The 12,552-nt window shown below is 39.8% G+C and overlaps 1 protein-coding gene across 4 annotated transcripts in view; it reads left to right on the top strand.

The window, feature by feature from the left end:
• adam19a (ADAM metallopeptidase domain 19a) overlaps positions 1–12,552 on the top strand; it is a 107,095-nt gene that overhangs the window by 58,433 nt on the left and 36,110 nt on the right. For 3 of the 4 annotated variants that reach the window (XM_085400723.1, XM_085400725.1, XM_085400724.1), the window contains 5 exons: positions 4,655–4,731; positions 9,069–9,252; positions 10,830–10,895; positions 11,549–11,620; positions 11,921–12,087. In XM_085400723.1, the coding sequence (XP_085256849.1) occupies positions 4,655–4,731; positions 9,069–9,252; positions 10,830–10,895; positions 11,549–11,620; positions 11,921–12,087 (566 nt within the window). Of the gene's footprint in view, positions 1–2,022; positions 4,539–4,654; positions 4,732–9,068; positions 9,253–10,829; positions 10,896–11,548; positions 11,621–11,920; positions 12,088–12,552 lie in introns of those variants that run through there. The other variant, XM_085400727.1, reaches the window with a different exon arrangement.

Genomic DNA, 12,552 nt, shown 5'->3' with positions numbered 1-12,552 from the left:
GTCGCTTGTTAAGCTTAACGCAGGAATGCTTTACAAACATTCAGAGATGGACTTACACACTTGCTTTACTTCTCTCGGGGATAACTTTGTCGGAGATGAAATGCCAGGTTGCTAGCGAATCTCCACATGCTATCCAGACCACCGACAGGTCCGGCATGCCACAGCTGCTCTATCACGTGATGCATACTGCTCCGACTGCTAACGTTCTGAGGTGAGTTACGGCGTGTTGCAAGTTTTGCGAGGTGCTTTCGTGATATTTAATGGATCGGATTACATTTTTTATTTTTCTCCGATATCCGATCCAGTAATTTAGGTCAGTATCGGACCGATACCGATACGTAATATCGGATCGGTCCATCTCTAGTAAATGTATACACTGTGTGTGTGTGTGTGTGTGTGTGTGTGTGTGTGTGTGTGTGTGTGTGTGTGTGTGTGTGTGTGTTAGACCTCCTGCTGACCAAAGGGTCGTAAACCCAGATCTTTCAGATAGGATGTACAGTGGGGCAAAAAAGTATTTAGTCAGCCACCGATTGTGCAAGTTCCCCCACTTAAAATGATGACAGAGGTCAGTAATTCGCACCAGAGGTACACTTCAACTGTGAGAGACAGAATGTGAAAAAAAATCCATGAATTCACATGGTAGGATTTGTAAAGAATTTATTCGTAAATCAGGGTGGAAAATAAGTATTTGGTCACCTCAAACAAGGAAAATCTCTGGCTCTCACAGACCTGTAACGTCTTCTGTAAGAAGCTTTTCTGTCCCCCACTCGTTACCTGTATGAATGGCACCTGTTTGAACTCATCATCTGTATAAAAGACACCTGTCCACAGCCTCAAACAGTCAGACTCCAAACTCCGCCATGGCCAAGACCAAAGAGCTTTCGAAGGACACCAGGAAAAGTATTGTAGACCTGCACCAGACTGGGAAGAGTGAATCTACAATAGGCAAGCAGCTTGGTGTGAAAAAATCAACTGTGGGAGCAATCATCAGAAAATGGAAGACATACAAGACCACTGATAATCTCCCTCGATCTGGGGCTCCACGCAAGATCTCATCCCGTGGGGTCAAAATGATCATGAGAACGGTGAGCAAAGATCCCAGAACCACACGGGGGGACCTGGTGAATGACCTGCAGAGAGCTGGGACCAAAGTAACAAAGGTCACCATCAGTAACACACTACAACGGCAGGGAATCAAATCCTGCAGTGCCAGACGTGTTCCGCTGCTGAAGCCAGTGCATGTCCAGGCCCGTCTGAAGTTTGCCAGAGAGCACATGGATGATACAGCAGAGGATTGGGAGAATGTCATGTGGTCAGATGAAACCAAAGTAGAACTTTTTGATATATAAACTCAACTCGTCGTGTTTGGAGGAAGAAGAATACTGAGTTGCATCCCAAGAACACCATACCTACTGTGAAGCATGGGGGTGGAAACATCATGCTATGGGGCTGTTTTTCTGCCAACGGGACAGGACGACTGATCCGTGTTAAGGACAGAATGAATGGGGCCATGTATCGTGAGATTTTGAGCCAAAACCTCCTTCCATCAGTGAGAACTTTGAAGATGAAACGAGGCTGGGTCTTCCAACATGACAATGATCCAAAACACACCGCCCGGGCAACAAAGGAGTGGCTCCGTAAGAAGCATTTGAAAGTCCTGGAGTGGCCTAGCCAGTCTCCAGACCTCAACCCCATAGAAAATCTGTGGCGGGAGTCCGTGTTGCTCGGCGACAGCCCCAAAACATCACTGCTCTCGAGAAGATCTGCATGGAGGAATGGGCCAAAATACCAGCTACTGTGTGTGCAAACCTGGTAAAGACCTATAGTAAACGTTTGACCTCTGTTATTGCCAACAAAGGTTATGTTACAAAGTATTGAGTTGTATTTTTGTTATTGACCAAATACTTATTTTCCACCCTGATTTACGAATAAATTCTTTACAAATCCTACCATGTGGATTCATGGATTTTTTTTTCACATTCTGTCTCTCACAGTTGAAGTGTACCTCTGGTGCAAATTACTGACCTCTGTCATCATTTTAAGTGGGGGAACTTGCACAATCGGTGGCTGACTAAATACTTTTATGCCCCACTGTATCTACAATAAAACCTCCCCCAGCACAGAGTGGCTGGAGAGGTGGTCAGAATCAAAGAGATGGCTTTGATCCTACTGCTTAAACTAAGACTATACAAATTTAAGAAACACAATGGCAACATTCAACAATTAGACTTAACAGGTGCTTCAAAGGATAGCTGCAGATTTCTGTCAGAATCTGCAGATTATACAGTACAAATATAATGTTCACGTTTCTCCAGCGCTGTCTTCCCAGCAGTTTCACTAACATCTACACGGGATGGCCAGGAAGCATTCACAATGTCTTCTCGGGCGCTGATAATTGCCGTCTGTCAGTTGTGACATGGCCATTCAAACAGCAGTCGCTTTCTAAAACATCAGATGTGTATCAGATTCAGTACCACATACGAAAGTGACCCAGGTCGGATTTGAAAATATCGGATTTGTGCTGTTCACACTGTCATACCATGATCACTATCATACCATGGGTCACATAGGGTCAAAAAAGTCGGATTTGATGCGCTTTCGCCTGCAGTGTGAACGTAGCCTAAGATCACCCAAATGCACCACTAAATGACACATGAAATCATTCCTGCCTGTGGCTATCAATGCTAACTCTAACCCTGTACAACTCCTCCACCTAATGCACAGTGCAGTAGTTACACCCTATTGCATATGCTCTACAGGGAAAATAACAAGCTTATAGTTTAGAGTAAAATGTCAATCATATATTCACCTCTGTAATATTCTTGATATTAATTATTTAGCTATTTATATATATTTGAGCTATTTGTTATATTTTGTAAACTTTGTAATATATTGGTATCATTTATTTTAGTTCAGTCTTTTCCTGATATTGTCTTGGAGCAACTGTAACCACATAATTCCCTTGGTGATTAATAAAATATTCTGATTCTGATTACTTGTCCTGATGGAAAACCACTGCCATGTCCTCAAACCAGAGATGCCAGTGTGAAACTAGTCAAGGTTAGGATTGTGAATACAAAGCCAAGGGTCCCCGAGAATTAGAGGTGTCAGCAGGGCTTAGTTTTTAACACTTCTTGGCCCACCCTAAAGCTCTTCTTTGTAGTAATTCCACCAGGCAGGCCATTCTTATGCTGTCAGAAATACAACTGTGCTGTTGAAACACAGGGAAACACTGAAAATCCACTACTAGTCTCTATTAGGACTGGGCGATATGACCCAAAAATCATATCTTGATATTCTTTAACTGGATGGCAACATATGATATATATCTCGATATTTTTTTAAAGCCATAAAGTAAGAATAAAAAGAGGGTTCTTAGTCAAAGCTGTGTCTATAAGATGTTAAACTGTGTGTCTTTTTCATAACAGTGACATGGTTGTATTTTCCTTAACTGAACGAGTCGTCAGTCATTTTTGCACAATGGGAGGAGGTGCTGTCGCGTCGTCCATGTTTTCTACAGTCATTGGTAAAGACAAACGAGGCCCTGGTTGATGTGACTTCCTTGTTACGTGATTTGAATTGTTGAAAAGATGCAGGAAATACAGGAAATGTTTCGCATGATCTGGATCCGAGTTTAATGTAAATTAATAAAACACACCCTCCCAACTTGCCAAATGTCAGTTATGTCCAAGTCAGACAAGGACTTCCTGTAATTTTTGTGGACATATATAAATCAATATGTATTTATTTAAGTGTGTGTGTATTTCAATTGTCTAAGTATATATCTTTCCAAATGTGCTATTGGTATTAAATTCTCACCAGATGTAAGTAAAAAAAAACCATACATCCACACATACAAAAAAAACCCCCAAAAAACCATAGATATCTGTAAAAATGTGTAATAGTAGGAAATGACAGAAAAAGTATTGAACACATTAAAAGGAAATCAACATAAACCAGACATAACCAGAGGGAAAACTGTTCCGGTTGATGGAAAACACTGGGGAAAACTGTGGCGTCACAAGAACAGTTTTTTTACGAGAATGGGAGCAAACACTTGCTCAGGTGAGGAATTGCTACTCTTAATCCACTGCTGTGAGACCTGCCTTCCTGAACAGACAGAAAGAAGGATGGTTGCGGACAGGAGCTGGCTGGCAGTGGTGAGGATGGAAGCTGGTGAAAGGTACCCTTAACTGTACTGGTAATATGTCCATATACAGGACATGGGCGAGGTTGCAATGGAATGGGCGAGGTTGCAAATTTTCTGAGTTAAAGGAAACTAACAAACCTAAAATCAATCATACAGAACAATACAGAAATAGAACAATATGGGAATCAGGAAAAATCATAACCACAAGGAAAACAAATTATATTTATAGAAACTACAAGCATAAATGACTTCTCAAAACTCAAAACAGTGAAGACTTAAAAGACTTCTCTGATGTTGTGCAGCCAGATGCAACCAAGTGAAAGGAGGAGCTGTTCAACTTTGTCTATGGTGACATCCTGAATAACATCCAGAAGTCTCTCTAACAAAAGTAATCTAATCTCCAACAGGTCAATCCATCACACCGAAGAAACAATTCTGTATTTTTGTAGAGCTTTTTTGCTAATGAAAGATGGAGATAATGTTTCTAAATCTTTTCTCTTTCAGGATCATTGCTTTTACCATGGCCATGTAAGAAAACATCCAGATTCCTGGGTTGCACTCCGCACATGCTCAGGATTCAGGTACTGTCCCTACCTCATGATTAATTGTTGTTACACTGTATCAAGTGTTATTAGGTGAACATAAACAAACATTAATCTATCTTTTTTTCATTTATCTGGTGCCACGTCACTGGTGTTATATATGTGTTATACAAGCTATCGCCAGTAGTGGTCACCATGTAATGTGTGTGTATCTTCCTGAGGTATAATGAATAAAAAGAAGAAGCCTGAATGTAAACAGCTAACGTGTTTATCTGTCTGGCTCTGTATAACTCCTGCTTAGTTAATGACACAAACAGGGGAAAACATAACAGCGGGGATAACCTCCACCTTTAGGCGTGCTGGCATACTATCCGCCACCTGATCCAACTCACCACCTGGTTGGGATCAGCTGACAGTTCAGCTCTTTTCTTCATCTGTGTCCAGAACTTATGGGTATAGATCCGATGATACAATTACAAAAGCAATCGTGTATTCCACAAATAGGAATGCACATTGTATTGCCTATTGCTGCACCTGTAAGAGACAGAAAAAGCAAAACAAAACAAATGTACAGCACACAAAAAAATACAGAGATACATAAATCTACAATATTCCTATAGTGTGTGTGTGTGTCTGTGAGAGGGAGAGAGTGAGTGAGTGTGAGAATGCCTGTGTCTTTGTGACAAATTTACTTGATAATGAGGGTGAGAAGCTGCAGCAATGCCCTGCAGAAACCTGGGGCAGACAGAGATAAAACCAGTACAACCACGCTATCCGCAGCTTCCAAGAGTACCAAAGGCCACCACTAGCACCCCAGGGCCACATCTCAAGACCGTCAAGCAGCACCCACCCCAGTCCTCCACCACCACCAACTGAGGTAGATGCACAGGCCAAACAGCAACCGCAGCTCTCCAGCCCTCAGGAAGACCGCCAGTCACCTGCAGCCCAGGAGACCACCACCATCCACCTCCAATTCAAATAGGGAAACGAGACTACAGCAGATCACCCCCACTAAGTAATGGAATTGATCAGTGGGAACCAGAGAGAGATAAATTCATCCAGTTGGTGTTTTGAGGAGACAGACATTTTCTCCAGACCAATGTGGTCAAGAACTAAATCTTTATATTGAACACATAAGCATCAGGCTTTTCTTGGTGATGCATAAGGAAGTAAGGAGTACACATGATGTATTTGCTTCCATATCTAGTTCACTTATGTTAACTATGTTATGTTGCACAGTGAGGTTGAGATATAGCAACTAAACCACGTGGTTAGGTCTTCACATATCTTCTGCAAGAACTGTTGGACAGGCATGCAGAACCATATAGCATGCACATAGCTCTCAACAGAGTTGTCTTTGCAATAGGTGCATATGTTCGATTGTGTAAGACCCATTGGGAACAACCTTTGTCCCGTGTAGTGTGTTCTATAGAGATTATTGTGTAAGTTGTAAGTTGGGGCATTTAGTCATTTTTAAACAATAGCTTATAGCATTTTTGATCACCGTTTGGGCAGGTATTTAAAACATTTTGTTACCCAAGTAGGTATTTCTTGATTCAGTTGACCAGGATTGAATGTTTCTTCTATGATGGATTTCAGTTGATGATATTCAAGAATGTCACATTTGCTCAGTCTATGTTTTGATAGTTCTTCAAATGAAATGAATTTTCCATCTTGTATAACATGTTCTAGATTTTTTAAATCCCTTTCTCATACCATGATAAAAAACTTAGTATACCCTTTTTCTGATAAACAACTGGATTGTTCCAAAAGGGTGTTAGTTTACATGGAATAAGCGAAGACTTAGTTGTTTTTAGGAATTCCCACCAGGCTGTCAGAGAAGTGTTTATGTTGAGGCTTTTAAAGTAGTTATGCTGCTTAATACTGGAGATGAGGAAAGGCAGATTACAGATTTTTGCTTTTGCACAGAATGCTTCTTCTAGGTCCAGTGAATGATTGTCTAATAATTTTATTTTTCAATTTTTCAAATTATTTTATTTATACAGCACCAAATCACAACAACAGTTGCTTTAAGGTACTTTATATTGTAAGGTAGACCCTACAATAACTCATACAGAGAAAAACTGCCTTCTGCGATGACCCGTTGGGGTGAGAGAAGGAAGACAGGATAAAGACATGCTGTGGAAAAGAGCCAGAGCATAACTAAGGGAGGATTCAGGGTCACCTGATCCAGCCCTAATTATATGCTTTCGCAAAAAGGAAAGTTTGAAGCCTAATCTTAAAAGTAGAGAGTGTCTGTCTCCTGAATCCAATGTGGAAGCTGATTCCACAGAAGAGGGGCCTGAAAACTGGAGGCTCTCCCTCCCATTCTACTTTTAAATACTCTAGAAACAACAAGTAACCCTGCAGTGTGAGACCAAAGTGCCCTAATGGGGTGATTTGGTACTATAAGGCAGCTGTTCCCAACCCCCGGGCCAAGGACCGATACCGGTCCATGAGTCGTTTGGTACCGGGCCGCAAAAGTTGAGGCTCGAGTGTGAAATATATGGTTTTCAGGGTTTTTATCGTTAACTTGGTTTCCCTGGGTCTTTCCCATGTTGTAATTGTGTGTCTTATTTTGAAAGAAATATTTGCATGTTACCATAGCAACCAGAGAGCATTAAAGGGCAAGAAGAGGATGTTACTCTCAATGTTGTTGCCGCATTTCAGGAGGACGCTGCTAACGGAGTTACACAATTACACAGTGATTTCGCGGTTATTATTATATTTACAAAATACCACAGTTTTTGTCTTGGTCGTATCATTTTATTTTGTTGTAATTATCCGTGACACCTTAAACGGCGGTCCGTGAAAATATTGTCTGATGTTAAATCTGTCCGTGGCACAAAAAAGGTTGGGGACTGCTGCTATAAGGTCATTAGCCCTTTAAACCCAAACCTGCAGGACACCGGCCCTCGAGGCCTGGAGTTGGACACCCTTGCTAAAAAGGGGTTAGGGTTTAAAGGGTTAAGATAAGATGGGGACTGATTATTCAGGACCTTGTATGTGAGGAGCAGGATTTTGAATTCAGTTCTGGATTTAACAGGGAGCCAATGAAGAGAAGCCAATATAGGAAAAATCTGCTTTTTCTAGCCTCTGTCAGTACTCCTGCTGCAACATTTTGCATCAACTGAAGGCTTTTCAGGGAGTTTTTAGGAAATCCTGATAATAATGAATTACAGTAGTCCAACATAGACTTAATAAATGCATGAACTAGTTTTTAGCGTCACTCTGAGACAGGATATTTCTAATTTTAGAGATTTTGCACAAGTGAAAGAAAGTAGTCCTGCATATTTGTTTAATATGTGCATTGAAGGACATGTCCTGGTCAAAAATGACTCCAAGTTTCCTCACAGTGTTACTGGAGGCCAAGGTAATGCCATCAAGAGTAAGAATCTGGTTAGATACCATAGTTCTAAGATTAATAATAAGCTTAGTTTAATCATTTTGAAACGTATATCAATCTTTTGGATTGGATGTAGTGATAAATGTCTGTATTTTAATGTCTGAGTTGGCTGGAAGTTTCACTCACATGTAACTGCTTCACTTCTTGCATGCATTACCTGGCTACAAGCACAAGTTAACTGAGTAGGCTAGTAGCAGGTCAAATTAGCTTAGCCTTAAGAACGATGATGCATCTCCTTTTGTTTGCTGGTAGTATGGTGATGCTTTAGTCTTTAGTCTGGGATGTGATATCCTTCTTTTCCTAAATGGCAAGATTGGAGGGAGGTCTGAAGAGAGCCACAGATACTTCATCCTAATTTGTTCTGCTTCATGCCGTACTAGTTTATTAATCCTTATTCCCGTGGCTGTTATATGAGCAGCTGTTGTGAAGATATGGCAAATAAAATCCTTTTGGCTACAACAGGGGTCGGCAACCTTTCTGATGATGAGTGCCATCTAAAATATTCTCAAAAGCAAATGTGCTATGTCAACCGTTGCATAAACAATAAATTTAATAACGCTGCATATCAACAGTTAAACACTACATAGAGCAACTTTATTGAACTATATTTTTTGACACATGTTGGCAAAGTGCAGATCAGCTATTTTCAAAAAACACGTTTTTATACATAACAAGAACACCAAAGGAAGCATACAACAGAAAATGCAAATGCTATTTAAGGTCTCATCACAACAGTGACATGAAAAAATAAACTGGGCCTATATGACATTGGTTAATACAGGGATGTACATGTTAATGTGAATCCTGCCCCTGCTTTGCATTTGCCGGTTGTGTTATCTGGGGATCACATTTTGTAACTCACACAGGTCTTCAGCAGTCAGACTGCTATGGGAGGCAAAACAAGTCTGTATTTTTTGTCTATCTTTGTGCTTCAATTCAAACTGCAACACTTTTTCCCCCTTTTACACAGAGGGCTGATATCACTGAATTCTAGTGACACCTACTACCTGGAGCCAATCAGCAGTGTAGATCCAGTCTACCACTCACTGTTGAGTACCATGAAGCTGCCAATTAAGGGTGGAAGCTGCTACCACACGCATCACACCACACAGCCCAACCTTTTCTCTAATCTGCTCTCATCATTTCATTCAAGGGTGAGTCTTCCAGAAATCAGTGGTACACCTTTTCTAAACCAAATTGGGTTGATTAAGTCAAAAATTACATTAGGTTTATATAGACAGATCTGGAACAGAGAAAAATAATGAATTACTCCCCCAAAAGGGAGAAAGCACAACCAGAATATGTGTAGCCACCTCAAACAGGATTTAAACCAGAAACCTTCTCTCTGTGAGCGAATTTCTAAACCACTCCACCACCATTCAGTCTATTTTGTAGCTTTCATGTCTGTGTCAAAGCACTTTCTCTAAAGGTACCACTGGCGTCTATGTTCTCTTGCTAAAAGTATTTACTTACCTGCCTTCACACACGAATTACTTGAGTGACATCTCATTCTTAATCCATAGGGTCTAATAAAACGTTGGCCATCCCTTTGCAGCTATAACAGATTCAGTTCTTCTAGGAAAGCTTTTTACGAGGTTTAGGGGTGTGACACAATAAGACCTAATTTATTTCAAAGATGTTTCATTGGACTAAGGCCAGGACTCACTGCAGGCAAGTCAATTTTGTTTGTTTGTTTGTGATGCAACAACAAAGAAAAGAAAAAACACAATCAAACAAAGCATAAGGAAAACAGGAATATTTTAAATGTAATTCTTCCCTCAAATTGTATCCCACATTCCTTTTAGAAAACAGATTTATAATATTGTCAGGAAGGTTGTATATTGCTTAATACATAATTTGTTCAGTGTAAAAATGAACCAGAAACCAAGAAACTCATGATCTTTTTCTATTTCCACACCATCTTTGTGAATCTGTGCTTATGAGTTAATTTGAAAATTCCCAAATAACATGATTTTAGTTTTGCTTAGATTCAATCATATTTTGTTCTTGTCAAACCATGTTGTCTTTTTGTACATTTCTAAAGCTACCATGGAGGTGCTGTGTAGCAGTCAGAGGTAGGACTTAAATACAGGACTCCAATGAAACGGTTCAACTGAGAGAGGCAGCTTTTATTTGCTGTGGAAAACTTTAAATGGAACACGGAGACGAGTCACTAATACGAGAAATGTGGAATGCAGAGACCACACCCCTGCCTCACACCCCCACTGCCCAATAAGGCCGGGGCTCTGGGTCTCTTCCACAGTGTATGTTATGTTTAGCTTTGTCGTCCTCCTGTCAGCCCCAACAGGGCAGTTGGCAGCCTTCAACTGCTTGATCATAGGGGGTTAACTGTTGACTGTTGTTGCTATTTCATATAATATAATATAATATAATATAATATAATCATATAAATACAATTGATTGATTCAATATTTTGTTTTTGTTTACTGCTTTAAAGGATCTCTTTTAGTGCTGAGCAGTTATATCTTCATCCAGTGTTTTTCCCCATAGTTCACTGTCTAAATATGTATAATATTTCATGTCAAGTCTGTGACAGCCTTTTTACACCTTTTCTGCACATTCGTCCACTCTAATGGACTGACAAGTATGTGTCTCTTAACATTTTAGGTATTCCCTATCTCCTATCTTTGTTTGAGAGTGTTTTAGCCCATCAGTTTATGTTACTGTATTTATAAACATGTTGCTCCTTCCTTCTTCTCTTTAATGGCAGGTTAAAAGGAATACCTTGGGTACGACTAAGTACATCGAACTGTACATTGTGGCGGATAATACATTGGTAAGATGACTCATCACCTGCCTTATTCATGCCCAAGCCGATTATTCCTGTGCAACTACAGGAATAATCTACTACTACATTTGTCTGCTAAGATCAAACTCACACAGCAGGATGGACACTCAGTTACATACTAAACAATTATGTAATTCAAGATAATATGACTCTTTTATATGGACAATTCTAAGCTTATCTAGTAGTTGTACTGAGGCAAAAGTAAGTGGAGTTAGTATTTGTCTGCTTAATGTGGGGATAGATTTAGGTTGAATTGCCAGGTGGACGGACTTTCAAATGGTTGTTCTGCAGTAATTAAATACTATGTCTCAATTGAAGTACACTTTGGGCTCCTGCCACATGTAAGGCGACTGGAACACAATTCATTAAAAAATACTGACAGTATTCTCGCCAGTATTCTTCTTGATGTTTATTAAAGGGAAAAACACATTTTAGTTGTAAACCACCATCAGCATTACTAAGATCCAGCAGTGTATACAATGTTCAGAGATTCTAAGTTGGGCAAAGTGTTATAAAATATATTTACCAATAAGAAGACTGAAGTCCTCTCCCACTCTAATTGGTATCAGTCGGGATTAATTGTTTCTAAAATGTTTTACATTTTCCCCTCATGGCTAACATTCATTTATGTAATCGTGCAGTTTCAACGGCAGAATCAAGATTATGAAAAGACTAAGGCGAGGATAATGGAAATTGCTAATTATGTGGATAAGGTAAGGATGAGGGCTTCTGCTGTTCACTCCTGTTCTCCAGAGAACAGACAGTTTGATTCAACAAGCTATTGTTGCTGGGTCCACATATATTTCCTTGTCATGTATTAGTTATCTACTTTGAGATAACTTTTATGTTCTAAATCCGTAGTGATTGAAAACACACAAATACAGTACTTAATATGACTTCACCTGTCAGTAGTTTTAATATTGTGACAGTCACTAGTAATAGTTGTTGTTGTTTTTTTTTATTTGCCATTTGGAAAAATGTAGAAAAATAATATCTGTTGTGTCTATGTTCAGTTCTACAGGGCTCTGAACATCCGTGTGCCTCTCATTGGTCTGGAGGTTTGGACTAAAAGAGATCAGTGCATCATCACCGAGGAGCCAAATGCAACCCTTTGGTCCTTCCTCCAATGGAGACAGAAGCTAAAATCACGCAAGAAGCATGACAATGCCCAGTTGCTTACGTAAGAAACATACCACAGCACTGAGCCAACACCAGACATGTAGAAAACAAAATCATGTTGTTTACATCGGGTCTTTCACCTCTGTCTGAAGCATTTTTGTATTTCAAGCAGGAACTTTAAATCATTTTCATACCTGTTGGAATCAAAATAATATTTTTCTTGTCAGTTCACAGCTACCTTTTCAGTGATCAGTTGGAAACAGAGTGGATATGCCGACTGTGGTTTTTCATTAAAAAAATAGTTATACTATACAGTCAAGGGAAAAATAATGTGTCAAGTATACCCAGTGATTTAACAGTGTGTAAAACCAGTAGCAAGTAGTAACTTGCAGTAATCACTTTCTGAATGACTCTCACATCATTGTGAAGAAATGTTTTACAGTTACTCAGGAAGATTGTGACATTTTGTTAACATACCACTGAATGCCAAAAATTCAGCTTCTATCGAGGTGACTACATTTTCTCA

The sequence above is a fragment of the Rhamphochromis longiceps genome, linkage group LG3, assembly GCF_057381845.1.
Source record: "Rhamphochromis longiceps isolate RC_006_pf linkage group LG3, R_longiceps_female_GT1.1, whole genome shotgun sequence".
Classification (NCBI taxonomy): Eukaryota; Metazoa; Chordata; class Actinopteri; order Cichliformes; family Cichlidae; genus Rhamphochromis; species Rhamphochromis longiceps.
Note: the sequence above shows the minus strand (reverse complement) of the source record. Positions and strands in the feature narration are given on the sequence as shown.